This window comes from Siniperca chuatsi, linkage group LG4 (genome assembly GCF_020085105.1).
Source record: "Siniperca chuatsi isolate FFG_IHB_CAS linkage group LG4, ASM2008510v1, whole genome shotgun sequence".
Classification (NCBI taxonomy): domain Eukaryota; kingdom Metazoa; phylum Chordata; class Actinopteri; order Centrarchiformes; family Sinipercidae; genus Siniperca; species Siniperca chuatsi.
In genome coordinates, this window is record NC_058045.1 from 25,743,976 (window position 1) to 25,767,355 (window position 23,380).

The 23,380-nt window shown below is 40.2% G+C and overlaps 1 protein-coding gene across 7 annotated transcripts in view; it reads left to right on the forward strand.

The window, feature by feature from the left end:
• Positions 1-19,257, forward strand: part of ndrg4 (NDRG family member 4) — a 62,734-nt gene extending 43,477 nt beyond the window's left edge. For 4 of the 7 annotated variants that reach the window (XM_044193311.1, XM_044193313.1, XM_044193309.1 and 1 more), the window contains 14 exons: positions 3,988-4,093; positions 7,582-7,702; positions 8,064-8,126; positions 8,772-8,832; positions 9,010-9,096; positions 9,194-9,250; positions 9,554-9,657; positions 9,746-9,802; positions 10,325-10,376; positions 11,786-11,833; positions 12,648-12,683; positions 12,825-12,876; positions 13,088-13,126; positions 14,934-19,257. In XM_044193311.1, coding sequence (XP_044049246.1) covers positions 3,988-4,093; positions 7,582-7,702; positions 8,064-8,126; positions 8,772-8,832; positions 9,010-9,096; positions 9,194-9,250; positions 9,554-9,657; positions 9,746-9,802; positions 10,325-10,376; positions 11,786-11,833; positions 12,648-12,683; positions 12,825-12,876; positions 13,088-13,126; positions 14,934-15,088 — 1,038 coding nt within the window. In that variant the 3' untranslated portion in view covers positions 15,089-19,257. Of the gene's footprint in view, positions 1-1,229; positions 1,521-3,987; positions 4,094-7,581; positions 7,703-8,063; positions 8,127-8,771; positions 8,833-9,009; positions 9,097-9,193; positions 9,251-9,553; positions 9,658-9,745; positions 9,803-10,324; positions 10,377-11,785; positions 11,834-12,647; positions 12,684-12,824; positions 12,877-13,087; positions 13,127-14,933 lie in introns of those variants that run through there. The other 3 variants (XM_044193314.1, XM_044193316.1, XM_044193310.1) reach the window with 3 other exon arrangements.
• Positions 19,258-23,380: the final 4,123 nt, after the last annotated feature.

Genomic DNA, 23,380 nt, shown 5'->3' on the forward strand with positions numbered 1-23,380 from the left:
ATCAATCCTATAACATAGGTACTGGGAGCCAAAGTGGCACAACGAAACTAATCCACGCATCCTCACGAAATAGTTCTTTAACGAAAAAGTTCTTTAAGCTTGGTGGATTTAGTGACCACACGCAGGGCTGGTTGACGAACTACTGTAGCTGGCAAGCTGACTGCTAGCCAGCTGGGAACACGTTAGGCTCTTGTCAATCAAAATAGCTCAATGTTCCCATTTACTGTGCTGTTTATTCCCCTTTAGCATTTTGTTCTCAGGATTTTATGTAATTTAAATATTTTTTTTAATTACTTTTTAAAAACTTTATTTAACCAGGTAAGTCCCATTGAGGTTGGAAATCTCTTTGGCAAGGGAGACCTGGCAAAGACAGCATAAAAAGTTGCAGACAAACAGACAGAAAATCAGAAGACAGATACAACAATACCAAAAACAGATAATAATACTAAAATAAGGCTAAAAGTAAGCTAATATAGACACAACTAAGAATGGCGTCCTTTACCATAGAGTTTACAATGGTTTTGAGAGAGGTCATATAAAAGTAGATGGTGATGTGGATGTAATATTGCTATACAACTATTGCTTATTCGATTTTTGACTCGCCGGCTCTGCATACCCTCAAAATTCAGCACTGTCAAGACAGTTTGCTATTGGTCAACGACGCAAATTTGTGTATGGTCTAGTTCACCAAAGCTGAACTTGACACAAACCATTTGTGTGGATTCACTTTGCCCCAGCACAGATACACAGATCACAGTGATTCTATTGAAATGAATGGATTTTGCCGCAAAATTTTGCTGTGTTAAATGCAGGTGTGGCTGGGCCGTAAGGAGGCTAAAACAAGTATTTAGTTCTGGTTAGAAGTCCTAAACAGTCTGAAGCTGCTCAATAGATTTTAATAGATTCTCCTGAGATTCTTCTTCACTGCTGCATAACATGTTATGTCCAGGCAAACTGCAGACTTACATTCGGGGGTCCCCTAATATTTTTTATCAAAAGATTCAGCCTCATTACAGTTAATTCATGAAGAGCAGCTGTTTTGTTTTTGCCAAAAGGCTGGAACAAAACAAGGTCGCTGAGGAAAACAGAAAGACAGGGAAGCAGAAACAGATCAAAACTAGAGCAGTGGTGCTGATGAGAGAGAGTACCTTCAGACTAAAGAGTGGCAAGAGAGCTGACCAATCCTGTGCAGGGGAGGCAGCACTCTGAGCAAATCATCTCCAGCCTGCCCCACACCCTGTCTCGGGTGCCTGTGGAGTGCGAGGAGAAGGAGGGGGCTGCTGCAGCTCCGAGCTTAAGAGTGTGAGTGGGAGTTGTGCCGAGCAGACAAAGGCACTGCAGCAGCCTGCAGCATCTACCATCCAACTCTCCACCCTACAGTGAGTGCTCACCAGGACCTAGTCCCTTAAAACAGGAGAGGCCTGGCTGCTCGTCTGCCTGTCTGCACCCTCTTCTTCCTCCTCTTCTTCATCGGCTGAGAGAACAATTACTGTGGAGCCATGCCTGAGTGCTGGGACGGGGTGAGTGGCAGGGAGGAGTGTGAGATGAAAGGATGTATTCTGTACGTGTGTGTGTGTGTGTGATTTATTTATATAGTGTGTGTGAGTCACTGTATTTGGATCTGGAATAAATTTCTTGGTCTTTGAAAATTGTCTGATGATGGTTTTTGAGCTGCGTGTGTTTGCCTCTAAATATTTTGTATATTTTGCTGGCAGTCAACATAATGTTTTGTCTTTATATTCTGTATTCAAAAGGAAAAACTGCAGCGTCAGTGTCAAATGATGGCTCATTCTTTGACTCTGGCCCACTGACACACTTAAGCTCGCCAACACAGATGCTGTGCAATGCGCCGATGTGCATACCTATGCGGATAAACACATGAGCGGGTGTGTGTGTGTGTGTGTGTGTGTGTGTGTGTGTGTGTGCATAGGTGCTGGAGGAAGTGTTAATCCTTCTGAGGTATCATCCATTTTGGCAAACTTGAAACGGAATCAGTAAAGGTGTGTGTCAAAATGACAAAAATCCCACTAATCATGTTTCTGTGGAGCATCAAAAAAGCAGGTTCTTATTTTGAAGGCTGGATTTCCACATCCACTAAGAGATACTGTAAATTCCTCTCTGTGTTTTCCTCTTGGACGTTTGAAGGTCATCAGGAGCGCATGTGTTTGTTAGACATCTCCGCATATTTATCAGAATCCAGTCACTAAAAACAGACTGTGAACAAAGCCCCTGATGCAGTAACTGCCTCAAATTAGATTGCTGATTGCAGATAACACCGATGTTGATGCTGAAATAACAGAGAGATAATCTGGCTGGATTAAGTCAGAACTGCTGGCTGCATGACAAGCTGCCTTTGGGGGGGCAGAATTTTGCCACTTGGCTGCATCTATAAGTGCTGTTGTTTCTGTACTGTGAATCATTGGGAGTTAGCAGATGGCTATTGAGGGATGCTGCAGATTGACAGCAGCAGGTTAGCAGAGGATTTGCAGTCAGCTGTTTCTCTGTGTCTGCATAATTTAAGGTGTAAAAACATGCTGAGGGGAGGACAGTAATGATGGCGTGTCTGTGTCGATCTTTGTTTGTTTGGTTAAAATTGGAATATATAGGCAGGAGTTTCAGCATCATCAATAAAGTCTTCAGTGCACTTTGCCACCATAATAATCCCAAAACACCACTCTGTTGTGTGTGTGTGTGTGTGTGTGTGTGTGTGTGTGTGTGTGTGTGTATGTGTGTGTGTGTCTACATTGCGCAGCTCATGGTAACACATATCTCCTACCTCCATTTTGAGTTTGGCTGGCTCTGACCAGCGGATGATGACAAAATGTGGGTCATAACAGGAGAGGTTTGGATACACAACAAGCCAAATGTTTAGAGCCAGTATGATCCATTAGATATCTCTACTCTCATTTTATGCCAAATAATTTAAAAATGATAATGTGATCATTTTTTTTGCTATTAAAAGATCATTGAATGTATTGTCTGGTACGTTCTCAGGTAGGAAACAAAGGATAAAAAGTGCTGAATTTGGAGTCAAATAATATCCAAACATTTTGGGCAGTCCCAGAATAGGCCCAGCCGAGCTACAACCCCTCCAACATGAGCCAGATGAAGAGGAGTTCTAAAATACTTCAAATTCTCGTCGATGTCCAGTTTCAAATGTTTGCTCCCACATTTCATCTTAAATTTTAATTTTGATTTCTAATTCCCATTTTTTTAATATCCAGGGTCTTCATGTTGTAAGGGTTTTTAAATCTTTGATATGACATTTTTTGCCAGATGCTATTCTGCCATGAATTCTACTCCATTCCTACCCAAAAGGAGTTTGTATCTTTTCTCATCCACTATATGCTCCTCGCCCAGTAGTGCTGCCCAGTAATAGTCAGATTATTAGATTATTACATAAATTCAAACCTCCCTTCTCTTTTGTGTGTAGAAGTTTTTAATCCTTAATTCTTGCCTTGTTTTGCCATAGAAATGATTCTACGTTCTTTGTATGTATGTTAAATCAACCCATGTCCAGTAATGATCTGTCAGGATTCACTGGTCGTAGCTCACTAATTACTTACCTTCTTGCTATCTGACTCAACCTCTGTCATACTGCTGTGAAAGCTGTAACACTGAACATTAATAAGGAACAATCCTACATGGATTGGCTGTTAATGGTAAAGGAGCATTTGACTGAAGTTCAATAAAAAGCAGGTTAAATAATAAAAAAATGCTATTGTATCAATTACTTCCTAGGCTGCTCACACACACACACACACACACACACGGAAATGACAGCTAACTTACAACTAAGACTTACAGTGCACACACATACTGATGTGCCGTGTCGTGTCAATGTGAAACACTTGAGATTATGGATCAGTGAGGTGTTTCCTTACATCTGGTTACCCTGGGAGGATTCAGGTGCAAATGTTCTTACAAAAAACAGATGACTTTGTGTGAACCACCAGGTGAGTGAGAGTGTGTTTGTGTGTTTCACAGGAGCATGATATTGAGACCCCTTACGGGATGCTGCATGTGGTGATCCGTGGGGCACCCAAAGGAAACAAGCCCGCTATCCTCACCTACCACGATGTGGGACTGAACCGTGAGTATCCACAAAAGATCTGTGTGTGTGTGTGTGTGTGTGTGTGAGACTTGACAGATGTCAGGCTTTTCGGTAAGGTGTTTCGGCACTTATCAGAGGTGATAATTGGCCTCTATGCCACATCATTCCTGTTTGTCTGCCACTCACACACACATGCACACACACACAGACACACAGACACACGCATTATTTATCATCTCAAGCAGAAGGTCCATGTCACCAGTGTCACGACTATACTGATAGTTAAAAGAAACAAGTTATTTGTTAAAGTGTCATGTGTTTTATCAGAAAATGATGAAAAACATTTTCTTGTATCTGAACAACTGAAAGGTGAAAATTGTCTTAAAGTGTGATGACTGGTGAAAAAATAGAAAAGAAGAAGATGAGGAGGCAAATGAAAGAGTGAGTGTGATAGGCATCGATGAAATGTAGGTCAGAAAAACATCCCCATCCTATGGAGGGGGGTGGGGCCAGCGGCGCTGCCCTGATGGGTGGAGGTGGGATAGGGATGGTGGGGGTTTGGAGGACAGCGTATCATTGACTGGGGCTGATCTACAGCTCTGTTGACTGCTGGTTTTACTGCAGATATCTGGCCTTTGTTGTCTTTCCCACTGCTTTTTATTGGTCCTCTTCCTTTTTGTAATTATTATTAAGCTGATTGTCCATCTCATTTAGAAAGAAATAATACAATAAACATCACAAAGCAATCCACTAAAGCAAAAAGCACAATAAGAAATAAAAAAGAATAAAGAACAAACAAGAAATAGAATCACAGAGCAGTAATACATAATGTAGAATATAATAGATTAAAGAATACAACTGACCAGGATATAACTTGCTACAGCAGAACCACAAGGCTGTTAGTATTCACAGCCAGTCACTAAATCACTCGACTGTGGTGCACAATCATACAGAATGGAGCAGGAAAGCGAGGGATGAGGGGTGAGTCGCACTGGGAAAAAACATTAAGGAAAATTGGTAGGGAGTTCATTGTTCTATTTAAAATGACTCCCAATCAGCAGATGGCACAGCGATCCACCAGTCTCTTGATTAAAAACACAGTAGAGAGAACAAGAGAACAGGAGGGGAGTGGGAAAAAAAAGGAAATGAAATGAAGAGAAAGAGATTAGATGTGTGAAAGAGAGGGAAAGAAAGGCAGGCAGAGTGATTTAAGAGGTAGAAATGAGATCCAGGAGCAGGAAAGAAAAGGGGAGGGATGATAGAAAGCGAGGCTTAAACAGAGAGAGAAAAAGAAAGTGCAGAGGGAGGAAGTAGGTCATGGAGTCAGCAGGAGTGCAGACTGCGAGCGCCGAATGATGATTCAGCGCGAACCGATGAGAAAGTGGGATAAACTTCTCACCTCTGTCCTCATGTAGCATTGGTGTTTTTGTGTACATAAAAAGCTCACAAACTGGTGCTAGTGCCATGGCAAAGATTAAGCGGTCACCTTCCTCTTTCCGTCTCCAACCCAGACTAATCGGTTAAGTAACACCGCTCAGCCAGAGCCCGAGGAGGAAACTATGTTGCTGCGTGGTTTCACCGAGTCTGACACACATGGGCTGAAAGTAGGCCAACTGCAGAGCCAGTGGGAGGAGGGCAAACGGAGAGCTGACGTCTATTATACATGTATTGCATATTGCATATTGCACAATGTCCCGTGTTTTCTATACTGGTTCAGGAAATAGAGCTCTAAATTTTGAGAGAAATCCTCAGTGAGTCACTCTCAAAGTAAATCTCTTTGTTTCCTAAGAAAGACAAGAAACGTGATCATTTTTTCATATTTATGTTTTAACTGTAATTATGGTCCCTCATAATCCCCCTTCATTTAAAAATGAGTTCAATGACACTAAGGAAACATATATATATAGTTATTTTAATGATAGCACTGTAACACAACAAATACCATTTTATGACAAAAATTGTTATACAAGCTGTCCTACTCTAAATATGTGCTATCAGCTATGTTTAACAGTTCACTTGCTAACGTTAACCAGCCAGCTATTGTAAGGAGCCTGAACCAGTGTGTTAGTCTAAATTAAAAGTAAACAGATCTGACACTCAAACTGCAAAAGATCCTTACAGTGTTTAGTGTGCAAATACAATGTGTTTATTAGTAACTATGAACAAATAATTACTTGATTAACAAATCAAGAAACAGTGTTATAGTTTAACATAAAAACTGGAAGTAGGTGGAAACTAGTTAGCCTAGCTTTATCAAAAGTGAAAATACGGCTTCCTGCAACTCCAAAGCTGTTGTATTTACATGTTTACAATGTTTGATTTTCATTGTACAAATAGTAAAAAGTAAAAGCAAGACATTAGGTGGTTATGAGCAGTTAGTGTTGAAGCTACTGTATTTCATGACCAACAACCACTGGGTCTATACAAGCCCTTGGGGACACCGCCAGGCTGCGCAGGGATTCAGAGTTCCAGGTCACATAAAAAAAACATTAAAAAGTTTTGATAAAAAAGATCAAGACACTTGAGTGTTGTAAACACTCTGAAATGATTCTTTATAATATTAGTGTATATATATAATATTAAACGTCACCGTATAACATAAAGTATTTTGAGCACCAGGTTAGAGCACTATCAATGCTGTTGTCAAAAAACCCCAGTGACTCTTTGATCTACTGGTTACTAGCTTGCTAGCTAACAAGATGCAACAGTTGAATAAGAAAGCTTTTGGTGTGGAAAGTGCATTATTTCACTCTTGACAGAGCCAGGGTAGCAGTTTCCCCTGCTTCCAGTCTTTGTGCTAAGCTAGGCAAAATGACCAGGACCTCCTGTACTGGACAAACAGAAATTATATTATAGTTATTAATTATTTAACCAGGAAGTTTCTTGAGATATATTATCTTTTTAGCAAGAGAGACCTGGCCAAAATGGCATTGTAGAGTAGTTAATAAAAACTATTTTTCAACATTTTCTGTGTTGATGATCTGGTCTGATAACTGTTTGAAACAGGAGAAAACCTTTTTGGAGGTAGACAGGTAATTTTAAAGAGAAAAAGTACCAGGACCTGGACCTGTTCATCTGACCCTGGATAACACGGCAAACCAGCATATTTCAGAGACATTTTTCTTTTAATTAGCTCCTCTGTCATTACTGTACTGAACAGAATCTGCACTCATTCATGTTTGTCATGTCAAACAAAATGCCACATTATAGAGTCATTTATAGTGTCTCTGTTAAAACTGGAGGGGAATGAGGGTTGTATAACATATCAGATTTATTGAAGGAGTCTTTGCTGTCTCCTTCTGGCACAGGATCAGTTGTACAGATGGCCACCTTCAACGTCCTCTGAGTGTGGTGCATATTTAATGTGATCACCTTCCTCTGCTCTCATCCCTCCATCCTCTCCTCCTGCTTGCCCTGCCCTTTGCTTTCTTCATACCTCCCCCCTCACGTTTCTTCCATCCTATCTCTCTATCCCCTCACCCCACACTGCCTCTGCTTATGACCTCCCCTCCCTCACTGTCCTACAGACAAGCTGTGCTTCAACACTTTCTTCAATAATGAGGACATGCAGGAGATCACCAAGCACTTTGTGGTTTGCCACGTTGACGCCCCAGGACAGCAGATTGGAGCATCACAGTTGCCACAGGGGTACAAAACAAACACACACACACACACACACACACACAAGAAAAAAATACAATACAAATGCACACATGCGTTCATGCATTTGACCAGACATACACTTGATAATAACCACTAATGAATGGATAATTATTTATTATTTAATTTGTGTTAATTGTTTAGTGGTCAGGGGATTAGGCTATCGATGCATAGATAATGCTGCAGTTAACATTATTTTTTTAGGATTATCTCAATTTACTCAGTTTAAAGTATTCATAAATTATTTGACTGCATCATAATTATAAGTAAAAACAGATGATTTTAATCGGATCACACACACAGCATGTGAAGCAGTGATGACCAGAAGTTGGGTCTTTTCTCTCCACAGGTACCAGTACCCTACTATGGACCAGTTGGCCGGGATGCTGCCCACTGTGGTGCAGCACTTTGGGTTGGTGCTCTTTGCCTATAAATTACACATTCACTTGTGTTCACAGAGCCAAGAGCCACCTGCAGGGACATCATGTCCTCTTTCAACTGTACAAGCTGGCAAAGACGATCTGTTTTGTTACTGCATCTATTACATCTTTCCCTTTGTGTTACATTCAAAATCAGCATTGGTATCTGTTCAGTTTTCCCATTCACACCACTGATTTTAGATATTTTGTAGTACATTCAAAGATTATATGCAAAATAGAACAACACCAGTCAACATTTCTCACGTAAATTTGCAAGATTCACCTTATTTTCTGAAGCATTTAACACAGGCCATGGTTAGTCTACTAGCCAGCCTCTTTGATTCCTGAGCGGTTTCTGTAGATTGCAGAGTAGAAAATATCAAGCGAAGACGTTTCTTTCCAACAGGATGTAATTTTAGCCTGGACACAGTACCAGCCACAGCTGAGATGTACAATACTTGGCTGTGCACAAGCATGAATTCTGCCAACCATTACCATTCTGTAACATTGTATAAGCACAACAGACTGTCACAACACACTTGTATCCATGTAGCATCCACACATATGAACAACTTACAACAGTGTATCATTATTTATATTTAAAACATTGCCTCTAATGGACCAATGATCTTTTTTAGATTTAAGAGCATCGTTGGGATTGGTGTTGGAGCTGGAGCTTACATTCTGGCCAAGTTTGCTGTAAGTCGCATCCTGATTCTCCTACCCTGTACCCAGATGACCTGTTCATAGTGAGCCTAGTGCTGGATTAAACATTCAGACATTCAGGGTTTAGGTGTTCTGGCAGTGTTTTGTCAAAGTGCACTACCTCTGAATCCAAGACTTGTCTTACATAGTTTCTATGTCCTCTGCTCTCAGCTGATCTTCCCTGACATGGTGGAGGGTTTGGTTCTGCTCAACATCGACCCCAATGGCAAAGGCTGGATCGACTGGGCTGCCACCAAGGTACCTGTCTGTTACTGTATACTAGTGTTTTGGATGGGTGCACATACACTTGCAAATCCATTTTCCCATAATAACAATCTCCCTGTCTTTCCTCCAGCTGTCAGGTCTGACCAGCAATCTGCCAGATACTGTGCTGCCACATCTTTTCAGCCAGGTAAGCTCAGGGTCTGAGAATAAAATTGGACAGTACTTGTCTTTCAATTGCTATTTTAGTTTTCTTCATTTTCTGGTACTTCTTAAAAATAGGAAAAACAAGGCAAGGAATAATGACATTCCTAATTCTCAAATCAGAGACTATATTAACCTGCCTAGCATGAATACAGCATGGAAAAGAATATTTTGCCGAAATTATTTTCACCTTGTCATCTAAATGTAGCAAATCTTCCTTCACCCTATAACTTGTAATTCATTCTTGTATCTTTGCAAAGGTTCTGACCCAGTTTGTGTTTGTCTGCAGGAGGAGCTGATGAACAACACAGAGCTGGTGCAGAGCTACCGGCAACAGATCAACAACACTGTCAACCAGTTCAACCTGCAGCTTTTCTGGAACATGTACAACAGGTGGAGAGATGTCATTTCCTACTCACACACGAACACATGAACACAGAAGCACTTTATCTTAACATTCATGATGTCTCGTCTCTTTCAGTCGGAGGGACCTGGAGATGAATCGCAGTGGGACGGTGCTCAACGCCAAGACCCTGAAGTGAGTTTCATAATGCAATGATGCATGTGATCCAGTTGATTAATCCAGTTGGTCAAATTGAGGTTAATATTTTTTGAAAATAAAATATATATTGACCTTAGATAAACTGTAATTAAGTTCTCTCTCCATAAATGAACTCCTTAGCAGAATCAGTAGGTCAACAGTTTTGATAATCAACAACTCATTTAAGTCATTTAACAAGAACTCCAAATATTTGTTGGTTCCAGCTTCTCAAATGTGAAATTTGCAGCTTGATGTTTCTATGGATGCTGTATAATATTTGGGGGTTTTGGACTGTTGGTTGGACAAACCATTTGAACACCTCACCGTTTCCCTGTTTTGTGAGATAGTAAAAACTATACAATTAACTGATTAATCAAAATAATAATCAGCAGAATCTTACCAATACTGAAAATAATCAGGTTGAAAATAATAATAACCAAATTATAACCACAATTCTGATTCAAATCAAAATCAAGCCACCTCCAGTTACTTGTCTAAATATTCTGAATGTTCCTGTAGATGTCCTGTGATGCTGGTTGTGGGAGACAACGCCCCTGCTGAGGAGGGAGTGGTGAGTCCACTTTATCCAGCCACCCTGAAAACGTCTCTCTTTGTCTCATCAGCTATCTTCCTTCTGTAGCTCGCTCATTTTACTTGAGATATCTTCTTCCTCCAAAGTAGTCCTGCCTCTAAGAAATATTAGTTCTAAAGCTCTAAACGGCGAGCCCTCCCCTCCTCCTCCTCCTGTTCATGCCCTGTTCTTGACATGCAAGTCCAGTTAGTTTGTTCTCATTCAGTAAAACAGAAACAGGTCAGCCAGCAGAGACCTGGTTCACTCTCTCTACAACCCTGCTGCACCCCCAGGGACTGTGTGTGTGTGTGTGTGTGTCTGTCCATCTGTGTCTTTGTAGTGCATGTCTTTGATACTATAGGTGTGTGTGTGTGTGTGTGTGTGTGTGTGTGTGTGTGTGTGTCTGTCTTCTCCAGGGACCAGATGGCCTCGCTCTGTCTCTGGGGTTTCCTAGTATGAAGTGGCCCAGATATTTATGCTTCTGTACCAGTTAATCTGCTGCATGTTCTAATTTAAATCCAATGACTCTTCTGTCAGATGGAGGAATGGGAATGAGCATATCAAGGGAGGTTGGGAAGCGATGTTATGAAACGTCTTGGAAAGAAAAAGATGGAGAGATGCAAAGTGACAGAGAAATGGAGGGAAGAAGTGTGATTTAGCGAGAGATGCGAACAAAGGTTGCTTTATTGGATGTGACAGATGGAGGTCATGTTAATATTTTATATCCACTGATATGACAAGTTGAGGCTGCTGCGTTTGCTCCCACTTATATGATACATTCCTTTATACAGAGTGAGCAGAGGAACACAGCAGTGGAAAATGTTCAGAGATACATACATTTGCATATCCTTCAACTCATTTGCAACTGTTTTGTTGTAAATTTACAAAACTTCAACTCTTCATTACAAGGACTTTAAAGAAAACATTTTGTGAGAAGAAACAGAAATACATTCATTTCTGTTGTGTCTTCGTGTTTAACATATTTGGGCAGTAAAATATGTAATTTGGCAATCTGTGTGAGGGATTAAAGATTAAAAGCAGCAGGAAGCAGCAGAGAGCAAAACATGTTCAGTGTGTATGACACTGGCTGTGCGTATATCTGTGTTGTGTATGTGTTTGTGAGTGGTCATGCATTGTGTGTGTATGTATCTGTGCACATCTGTCTACTGTGTGTGTGTGCACACTGCGGCTGTGCCTGCTGCAGTGACTCATCTCTGCAGCACACTGCAGTATCTGGGTCACTCACATACACACAGACTAATATAGGCTCCATATATAAACTATACATACAGTACCTCCACAGTTCTTCTCCCAGTCCTGACCATCTTTAACACTCCAGAAAGTTTAAAAGTTTTTTTACTGCAGCTTTTTTGGCTTATTCAATTCAACCTGCTGTTTTTGTCCTCAAGGTCGAGTGCAACTCCAAACTGGACCCAACCAACACCACCTTCCTTAAGGTAACTGTCCTCATCTCACCTGCAGCTACTCCATCATTAGACAAAAAGTCTGATTTGTTGTGCAAGCACAACTTTAATTTAGATAAACTTTTTACGTACGCAACAGAATCATAATAATCATAATTTATACAAAATATGATGCCAAATTAATGCTCAATTTTGAACACTGCAAACATTTTACATATATACTGTAGTCCTCAGCAGTGCATTGGATGGACTTCCTGTGATGGCCAGTACCTTTCTATCTACTTAATGAGACTAGACTGAATGGCTCTGGGAAAGTAATGACAAGACTGATTCAACAAATTAGTCTGTTTTTGTAACTTATTGAGTTGACTAGAAGCAGCAGGTGCACTTTTATTTCTGAAAGAACCCAGCAGGATCATTTAGAGGCAAAATAGCACTGTAATGTGAAAAATAAAAGTCATCTGAATTCTGTAATGCATAAGTAACACTTTCATCCAGCACTAGATGAGTGATTGCAGATAACAAGCGTAATCTCAAAAGTGAGGAAAAAAACTGTCTGGAGGCATTTTACCTTGACTTGAAAGCAGACTGACTCAAACTGGAGATGTTGCAATCACATGGTCTGCATCTTCGACACAAACTTGTATTCTTCAAATATGATTATTTTACAGCTGACTTGTACAATATGAAATTTATACCAAATATGCAATGACAGAAAGAAAAAAACATGAGTTACCGTTGCTAGCAGAACAGAGGCAAGCAAAGAAAGAGTGTAAATGTGATCTTGTTCCTTAAGTTGTGAGCTATTAGCAGTTTGGTTGATTGCTGCTCTCTCCGCTCATGGTAGATGGCTGACTCTGGTGGACTTCCTCAGCTCACACAGGTAACACACAAACAAACAACCTTGCCTAATCGACAGGCTGCCATACAATGAAATGAAATAAAAAAATCCATACGGACCAAAAATGCATCATCCATATTTGTTAGTTCCAAATTCAGTGAACTCTGACGTGTTGTTTTCCAGCCTGGCAAGCTGACTGAAGCCTTCAAGTATTTCCTGCAGGGAATGGGCTACAGTAAGTATCCATAACGACTGTAGTTAGTGAGTGAGAGTGTGATTTTATACTGTATGTATGTATATATGTATGTAGTAGTCATTTTTTATTAAAGGCTATTTCAGCATAAGTGTTATTGTAGTAATGTCTCAGTTGTGATGCCATGTATTTCATGCAGAGGGACATGAGTTGTCTTAATCTTGCCCTCTGTCTCCTTGCCCCGTTCTCTCAGTTGCTTATGTGAAGGATCGGAGGTTGAGTGGAGGGCCAGGTACTTCCTCCTCCCTGTTCACCTCTGACCTCTTATTGCTGCCCTGTTTGATGATATTGGCATTTTGAAATTTATTTTAGTTTTATTTGGTTATGAATATAATATTTTGGGCTGTTATGATTTTTTTTTTAACTTTTGCTGCCATTTCTAGTGTGTTTTTCCCCCAAGTACATTAAACCCCATCTTTTGTTTTATCAAAAATAATTTTTCCTCCCATGGAAAAATATACTGCCCTCACTTCCCCTCCCCCCATTCCTTTGCCATTGCATCTCCAATACTGCTCTTTGCATGGCCTTCAGCTAGCTATGAGCAAAGCCTTTTGGACTAAGTTTGTAACAAATGACAGTGTCTTTAAATACGACCAATATTAGAGAAGTAATAGTTTAGGCTTTAAAGGAGAAAGGTCAACAGAACAGTGAATGTAGTTCCTGTAATCAAATGAGAACTTTAGCTAATTAAAACTACAACTGCTGACGGAACAGGAGTTCAATTTTAAATTGTCCTCAGGGTTATACAGATTCTGTGCTACGTAAACTGCTGAGCCTAAACCACATAGGCACAGTATACAATATGAAACATTAAAAGGTGTACCTTTGAGACTCAAAATGATCCTCTAGGTCTCTGGGCTTGGGGCTTGTGTTGCACATCATACATACATAAAAAATCATGTGCAAACATTCCAAGTATTCAATTATTTCTTGAGTTTTATTATTGTCAGGGATGAAACACTAAAACTCATCATAAAAACAGACAAATGAAACTAATTCAGGTTATCAATTACAACCAATGAATCAAATGACTTTGTGTAATGTGAAAGGGGTCATTTGTTGTGATGAACCCACAGAGAATTATGTCTCGGCTCTGCAGTTCCCTCGCAGTTCTACAGATTTTTAGCCTCGTGTAGCTCATTGTTTTGGTTTTCTGGCCCGGAAACTTACCTCTCATCAACTTTATTTCCAGTATCAGAAAAAGCTCAGATCAACCCACAGTATACTAACCGACCAGCACCAAATGACAGACAAAACTATGTTTGCGACTAGCTAGTGAACATAGTTGAGCTTGTAGCAGCTTAAGAGCCTCATATTTGTCTTAGGAGTTGGTGGAGACTATAAACAGAGCTAAAGGGAAAGTGAATATTGGACTTATTGGATCATTTTAACTGTCGGGAAACACTCAATTGAAGATTCATCATTGCTTTAAACCTACCAAGTTTTTTACTTACCAAAAATTATTCCGCAAACAATTTTATTGCATGAATCCTTCTGAATTTTTTTGCTGAATTATTATGATTTTGGTAAGGCTCAAGCTCAACATATTCAGAAACAGGATTAATACATAGAGTTTGACGGGTCATTCTTGACCTTGGAAACAGCAGTTGACAAAACAATCAAGGCCCACTTGCTCACTTGTTCTAAAACAATCAATTAATTAATTAATTAATTAATATTGGATAAATAATTTAATTCAATTCCATAATAATGAAGTCCTACTCCCACAGGAGAATTGAACTTTATATAACACAGACTAAGCCCAGAGTTCCTTCTGTGCATGGTGCTGAAAATGTGTCTCTGTGTAGACCGCTAACCCTTTAATGAACAACCCCAACCATTCACGGCTGTTGTGTGAGCCACTCAGCTGCCTTTTCTCACCAGCTACAAAAAGGGATATTCTTCAGTTCTCCACATTAGCATGTACTCCCCACATCGCCCCAACAGTAACTTACCACAGTGTTTTACAAAATGTAATGCTGAATTCTTGCCACCCCCAATCTTCCACCCCTCCCCTTCCCTTCCTCCCTCCCTCCCAGTGCCCTCTGCCAGTATGACCCGCCTGGCTCGCTCCAGGACGGCCTCCCTGACCAGCGCCAGCTCCGTGGATGGGTCTCGCTCTCGGGCCTGCACCCATTCCGACAGCACCGAGGGCGTCGGCACGGTCACCCACACCATGGAGGTTTCCTGCTGAGGAGTCGGCAAGCCATAGGAAGAGGGAGGGGGTAAAGGGATGGAAAGAGAGAGACAGGAAGGGATGATTGCAAAGAGGAGATGGGGGGTGGGGGGTTGTGATGGTTTGACTACCTCTCGCTGGTCAGACATGGTAGAGGGTAGAATGAGACAGCAACAGGAAGTAAAGTTCATGAACAAGGTGGAGACAGCTCTCTCTGTCTTCATCTATCTCCTCCAAATCCCTTTGTCTGCCATCTTCTTCCCTCCTCCACTGTAAAATACCATATGTATTGCTATTAAAACCCCCAACCACACCTGTCACCCAGCACTTAAAGATTTAGGTAACTGTTTTTGTTCTCTACAGTAAGTAACATTCTTGTGTTTGCTAAGTGTCCCCTCATTCTTTGCCTGCACCCTTTTTAAACCCCCCACGCCCCCATAAAAAAAGAAAGTAACCCTGTCTGTCAACAATCCACACCACAATATGTGATAAAGAGCTGCTGTTTATAATGTGATATTAAAATCTGCCAGGGACGGTGAAAGTGCAGGATATAGCCAGGAAAACAGAACTTTTAGGGGGTACCATAATGAAAAAGTGTTATTTATCCGTATTTTGCAAGCAGTTTATTCTTGTTATTCTTATTGTTGTTGTCGTATGGACAAAATGTGAGTATCTCTCTCTCTGTTGTTTGTAAGGGATGGTTGTTTCTTTCCATGAGTGACAGGTGAGCGTGTCCAGAATTTGACAGACAGCAGAACACAGCCTATCGTAGCCGATTGCACCTGTAGTGCTTAAAGAGGATTTGTAAGGTTTTGTAGTCTAAGAGCATAGCTAGAGTACACCACACTGCTTTAAAGCTGCACTTGGTAAGATTTTCTGTCAAACTTGTAAACTACACTTAAAATGCAAAAGTAATATCATCAGCATACATGTGTTTCAGGTGTGTAGGCACTGTGAGAATACTGCTCGGGACAGGTGTAGTACTGACACAGATGTCGGCCTGTTGTTTATGGATGGACCTATATTACCATAAACACTTTTCCAGTAAAGTATTAAAAATCCAGCGTAATAAAAATCCTTATTTGTATTACTAGGTTGAGTCTGTCTGTTCAGGATAGTCACAGATTTTTACATGTGTAGTATGTGAGACACAATCTGAGGCTGAAGTCTATGAAGTCTTTTTACCTCCTGACAGGAAATTAAACCCAGTCACCAGATGTACAGTCGTCGTAAGTGCACTGAAACCTAGCCACGACACCACCAGGGAGCTTAGCTGACACAAATGTGCAGCTTCATCTATTTTTGTATTGCTTTTACTATGATAATCTGTACATGATATGGCCAAAATATAACCAAACCGGTGTTTGAATGATCTTGATTTTGAGGAAGATGACAATGTGTTTCAGAAAACGAACAATTCAGAGGTGGAATTGAACTAGTATTTTCAGATTTTAATCACTTACCCTATAATCACTTTCTGTGAAAATGTCAATATCTTACAAAGGGAAGTATTTAACTACTTTAAAAAGACCACCACTATAAGCTAAATAGTTTCATGGAAAATGTTTGTATGTAGCAAGTAAACTGAGGAATAGAGTTATGCCTAACAGAGGAATATTCTGTATCTGTATAAGCCTAAATTGCAAAATGGGATGACAACATAGAGATGAACTTATTCACACTAATCAGGACACTACAGATTCTTACAATTGAATCACTTATGTTTGTAATGTCACTTCTTTGCCTAGGAAGAGAAAAAGCAAAAGCAAACTGTCTCCTAAATAGCATTTAAAAAGTGGTCTATCCAGAGAAAGCTCAATTCCACTAGGTGTGCTGCTGTATGGAGAATCACAGACAGACCAGGCTGGTGAACATGACCAGTTTACTGATGTCACATTATTGAGTTAATTAGTTGCCGTGGTAAGTTAAAATTTTCCCTTGTTGCTACCATTTGGAGCCACATAAGTGCAATGTTGCTGAGTGCAGCTTTAAGCTGTGTGTCATCTCACATTTCTAAGACAACCCACTACATAATATAGGCTAGAATAAGTATTTATTAACATGTATATGCATGTGAATGTGAAAGTAATCTTAGGACATTCTAGTATCTGAGTAGTATCTAGTATTAGGGCATTTCTTCATTAGCACCTTACATGTGGCTAGTTCAGTAGAGCCTTGAATGCAACCGCCATCATCATTCTGTAACTCCAGTGCATGGAAGTGGTTCTGGCAGTAGTCGGCTCTTTGTGGTCTCTAACATGACAATCACACTCTGACCCAAACCAAACCAGACCAGGGGGACCGAGGCAGGACCAGGCTGACCCGACAAGCTCTCTTTCTGGGTCACCACCAAAGAACTCGCAGCAGTCTTTCCTTACAGCGCCCAGCCCCTCTCTGTGGATATACCAAAGCTACACACACACACACACACACACACACGAACAAGTATCCACAACAACACACATATTCCGATGCACACACATTTTCACACACCTTCTCAAATGAAAGCTGTGTGGGCTGTGCATTGTAAGGGAACTAAGCCAAAGAAAAGACAAATACACAAAATTCACACACAAAAAGATATTTGTTGCTATGTGGTCACTGTATAACCATAATCTCACCAGTATAGTACATGTATATAAGTATAGTTTTAGACTAGTGAAGCTGTGTGCTGTTATCTGCTACAACACTGGACCACCTTGTCAATAGTGATCAGAGATGGGGTCCCCTGGTTTTTGGCTTAGTAATTCATGTACCATAGTCACCTTCTCCTGTTTCCAGTTTTACAAAAAACCCTTTGGTCCCCTTTCAGAAGGGGCGTAGCTTCCAATCGCTGAGGTGTGCGCTTTCCTGAGGTGACCTGTAAGGGGCGGGGCTTTTTTGGAGCCATTTGGGCACCAAGCGCAGAATGTAGGGCAACCCCCAGCCACCTTAAAAAAATAACCCCTTCCTCCTAAAAAAATTACAAGGTGCCCCGGCTCTCACAGGCAAACCCAGTCGCACCCTAAAGGGCTATCAGCTGAAGTCACTTTTTAAAATGTTGGTAGTGTTAGTCGTGTTTCTGAGCACCTGGGGGACCTAGAGAGCAGCAGATTGATAGAGAATAAGTTTTTTTCAAAGAAGAGAAGGGATTGTTACTAAAACATAGAGAGAGATTCTGACCTAAAAAATAGTGAATGGAAGAATGTTGGAAAATGAATGTGATTTTGTTAAACCTGGAGAGATTATTGTTGAATTTTTTTTTAAATATCCAATAAATGTGTTAGTTTTAAAAAAAATCCTGACACGTGGGAAAGAGAGATTATGAGAAGACATTAGACAGTCAGATCAAACACCTCAGTCACTCCTCACAGAACCTCATGGATGAATTTCATAAACACTGAAGTGTGCATGTAGCAGAGTTAGTATATAATCATCTTTCAGTGTTTTCTCTCTTCAGTAAGCTACTTTCTGCCATTACACTTTGGTTTCCTCCTCCATGACTTCTACCCAAACTGCCTGGGGGGCTCCTGAATGTATTTTGTCCCTTTTTGAAGTGCTGTACAGTATTGTCAACCTACGCCTCTCAGATCCCTTCACTATAGTTTGCACTTCTATCCCTGGCCCACATCTTCGACATTTAACCCTGTACATGAAAACCCAGCTACTTCCTGCTCCTCCTCAAGGTCTATAAATAGTGAAGTTCAGTAGCGATTTGTGATAGTCCACAGTAAGCTGGCACTGGATCAGTTTGTATAGACCTTGGTCCTCCTTGCACTTGTAGATACTTTTTATTTATAGAGCAGGTTACCCAAACTGAACACTCTAACACTGCTGTATTGTGAAGAAAATTTCAACATATTTCTGTTCCTCTTTCCTTGGAGTTTCTCTTTTTTGTAGAAAACAATAGGGTGTAACCTCATCTTAGTATAATTATATTGGTTAATGTGTACTACTAATATTCTTCTTACTGTCATTATGATTGATTTGTATTGAGCAATAAGTTCTTTTTTTTCTCGTTTGGATTGTTTCATATTGTGGGAGTCTTCCCTATGAGCTTGTTTCTATTCACAACAGTAAAAGGACTCTTACCTGCTTTGTTGTCATTCAGAGTTTAAATATATTATATATAAATACATATACAAAGTAAGCTGTCTCTGTCCATGTACTGATCAAGTAACAAGTAAGTAATAAAGACTATGTCAGAATTTGAAGAGTCAAGTGTCTGATCATTTTCAATCGTGCTGTTTTAAATATATGGTGAGCAGCTCTCACCTCAGCTTGCACAGCTCTCACCTCAATTAGCACAGCTCTCACCTCAGCTTGCACAGCTCTCACCTCAGTTAGCACAGCTCTCATCTCAGTTTGCACAGCTCTCATGTCAGCTTGCAGAGCTCTGACTTCAGTTTGCACAACTCTCATCTCAGCTTCCACAGCTCTGACTTCAGTTTGCACAGCTCTCACCACTGTTGTGACAAAATCACATTTGCCTTATGTATTTCTGATTCCTAATATTTAATGGACAGACATCATAAACATCATATTGTAACAGTTCCTCCTCACCTCATGCTGACTGATTTTGGAAAATCCTAATGTTATGTTTTCACACTCTAGGTACATACATAAATCAGCTACAGAGAGAACGGTCTTTATTAAAAACTGGCTTATACACTGTCAGAGGGCCAGATCTCAACAACAAGGATTACCTGATTGCCCAGGGCAAATACAATGCCAAGTCGGGCAAATAAATCTAGCAACTCACTTGCCCAATCGGGTAACAAAAGAATTAAACACATCATTTTTTCCTGAGCTGATGATGGAAGTATCTGAGCCATCTCACTTCCTTTTCATCTCAGGCACTCGCAAGTAGGGATAGTGACTTTGCTGTTGTTGCTCTGGAAACAACATTCAGTTATATTTAAAACTGATTGATTTGTATTGAGCAATAAGTTCTTTTTTTCTCTCGTTTGGATTGTTTCATATTGTGGGAGTCTTCCCTATGAGCTTTTTCTATTATATTTACCGATCAGGCACTCACGAGTAGGGATAGTGACTTTGCTGTTGTTGCTCTGGAAACAACATTCAGTTATATTTTAAATATTCAATTCTAATCCTGTTCTGAATTTAATCTTTTTTTAAATAATCTATTTTTAAAAAAGCAATTATTTAGTAATGAAAAAGAACCGATGAGTATCAATAAGAACAGTAGTATCAATAAAATCCTAAAAATACCCATCCCTACTCATGAGAAAATGGCTGCGAGTTTATGATAATTTATCACTCACTCACAGTTAAGGAGTCCATCTCTAGGGAGAAGGAGGGGGGACTGTTATTCATACCATTTTCGATATGCAAGAATGTTTGTTGCTTTGCATCTATGACACACTGTGTCCTTGTTCTGATTCATTTACTTTATTATTTATGAAGATTAAACACATACCTGCCAACACATACCTATCCGTTTTTGCCGGGTTCTCCCGTATTTCAAGGCCATCTCCCAGTGTACCTCCTGTTTTGTTGTTTCTCCCGGGAAACTCCAGTAATTTGCATGGCCCTCAAACTTTATTATGAATACATAGATCCAGATTTTGGATGTTTGTCTGACGTCACCCAAGTTGCCAGATTGTCCATGAAAGACATCTACACCACACAATCCACACACTACATACAATTTCAACATATCTGTCACTGCAACCTGGCAACCCCACACCCTGACGGGCTCTCTGATGGGCCAGCTGTGTTAACAGAAGCTGTGTTAACTGTTGTCATGTATGACATGTGTAAAGAGGTCAGCAATAATAAATGGTTGTACCACAAGCATCTACTGTATACATAATCAAAACCTGCAAACAACATCGTTTTCAAGATCAGACACCATTGATAAATCAGGGTGTATAAATTTTGGATCATTGAGCTGGGAGTTTTTAATGATTCAATGAATTTGTCTTATTGGGTTTATTTTTGCCATTCTCATTAAAGCTGCAGTAGGCAATATTATTTCATTAGTACTGACACTCCTCCACAGACACACACACTCACCGGAGAACCTCTCAGCCTCTCTGAGCCACTAACCTTAGCTCAGCTACAACACAGGTACCACACAGAAACTTTTACAAAGGGCCATGAATGTGCTTCTGATGGTCAAAGCTCCAGTGGACTCGTTGTGTTTCCAGTGTGGACACAGAGTGTCTGACAGCGGCTGCTCATGGCTGGTTAGCTCAGTTAGCTGTCACGCCCCCTACCATGGTTGTCCTGCAGCAGTCGTCTGCTGCATTTTTTAAATATGCCAGGAGGGAGGGAGCTAGCAGAATTTTGAGTGTGCAGTTACACTTTAAGTATTAAGACGTTGTGTCTAGCACTTTTTTTTTAACCTTCAAAATGTAATCGATTTTGGGGTAATGAATGTACAGTTAATCACACATGTTCTGCAGGTCATCATTCAAAACATCAGCTGGCTACTGTGAAAGAAGCTGAAGATGATGACTTGGCTGAAACGGTATGCTAATCACAGGTTTTTTTTGCAACTTTATTGAGCAAAGTGTATACTTCATTCCTGATTCTATCCTTTTGGTGACACAAAGTGTGACACAAAAAAGGCTGATTATCATCTGTGGCTCTGGAAACTGTACAAATACCAGACCTTGTGCTGCAGTCACTATTAAAAAGTGCTGGGTAAAAGACATTACTGTATTTAGAGCCTTTTTTTATTTCTCAGCATCCACCAGCACTTTATGTGACCTTCTGAAGTTCTGGGCAGGCTGAGAGGTGCCCCCACCGAAGCTCAACTGGGAGGTCGTGCGTGCCACATGTCCTACTGCCTCCACCTGTTTTGAGAGGTTGCGTTGCAGAGTCACTACAAAAATGCGGCAGCGCTAGCGGAAGATTTGATGAGATCAGTAGACTCTGGATTTGGTCTTGTTTGAGCCACATGTTTTTCAGACTTGTGGCTTGACAGAAATACACATTTCCTACAACTGTTTTTTCATTAAATTTTTCAGCTCGTAACTGATCTGTTAATATGATTTTTGTATCTGTTTTCTGTGTTGAAAGTTGTTCCACAATGTTACTCATAAGCCTAGGTAAACCACTTGTGAAAGCTTTATTTCCCCTTTTTCTGTGCTTAAAATAATGTTTTAAACTCATTGTACTCACTGGGTGTTGATGTTTTTTGTGATCAATTTTGTGTGGTGTTTTTGTTACCGGCAGGTTTCATGATGAGATTGAGTCTTTTTTTGTACACACAATGTGTGTATGTTTGTACCTCACTGGGTTGAATGTATACCTGTGAAGTTTCCATATACTAAATCTTGCAGTTGCTGGTGGACACGGTTAAATGTAGGTGAGTATAGGTTACATCTGAGCAGACACTTACTCTGTTTCTACAATGTTTACTGATCAAGAGTTAATGAAATTAAAGGCCTTGTTTATAACGTCATTATTTTCTGCTGTGACTTTGTTTTAACAGGGGCAATATGATATCCCAGTGCACGTATCATTTTTGATTTAGAGTAACTTTTCTGTTACATTGTTAGTTGTGAGTTAATTTTGTTTTAAATGTTAATGTAGTGCAAACGCCTTTCCTTGGCATGTGATTTTTTTGACTTAACAACTACATAGTAATCCTGTGAATGCTTGTACATTGATTACACATTTACCAATACACTGTACTTTTAACAATGAAATCATTCATAGGAAAAATGTGGAAAGGTATACTTTGGCAGGTTGGACATGCATCTGTATCAATTTCTTAAAAAAAAGAGAAGTACTAAGGTAGACCTCTGCTACAGATGAATACAAATTTGATGTAGTTGTTAAGATGTCAAGCTCATGCCCAGCACAAAGCAACTTCATTTCTACTCCAGGCCAGTCACTGTGTTGGTTGGCAATCGTAGGGATGAACTGAATGGGATATTAGTGAGTGGGGAAAGCAACCCTGTCTCTGTCCATGACACGGGCACCTGAATGGGTAAAGGCAATGCACTGTCCTGTACGCAACACAACATACAATACATACATCCCATTAGTTAAAGTGGGAGCTGGACCACATATTACACTAGAGCACTCAGATCAGTGCGTAGCCTTACATTGTTTTCATCAGCTAGTACATATAGACTAATACAGCTACATGAGTGTTAGATTTGTTACTTTTTATATGCTTGCTGATATGAGGAAATATGATTTTCTGTCTCAGTTACATGGTAAAGCTAGTAGAAATATGCTATCCTCTTCTCCTCCTTTGTTTTCCTGTCTTTTTTGGTTATAAGGCCCAACCTTAAATTACATGTGCATCTGCTTTAAACCCCCCTACAATTCATAACATAGCAGGGAGCT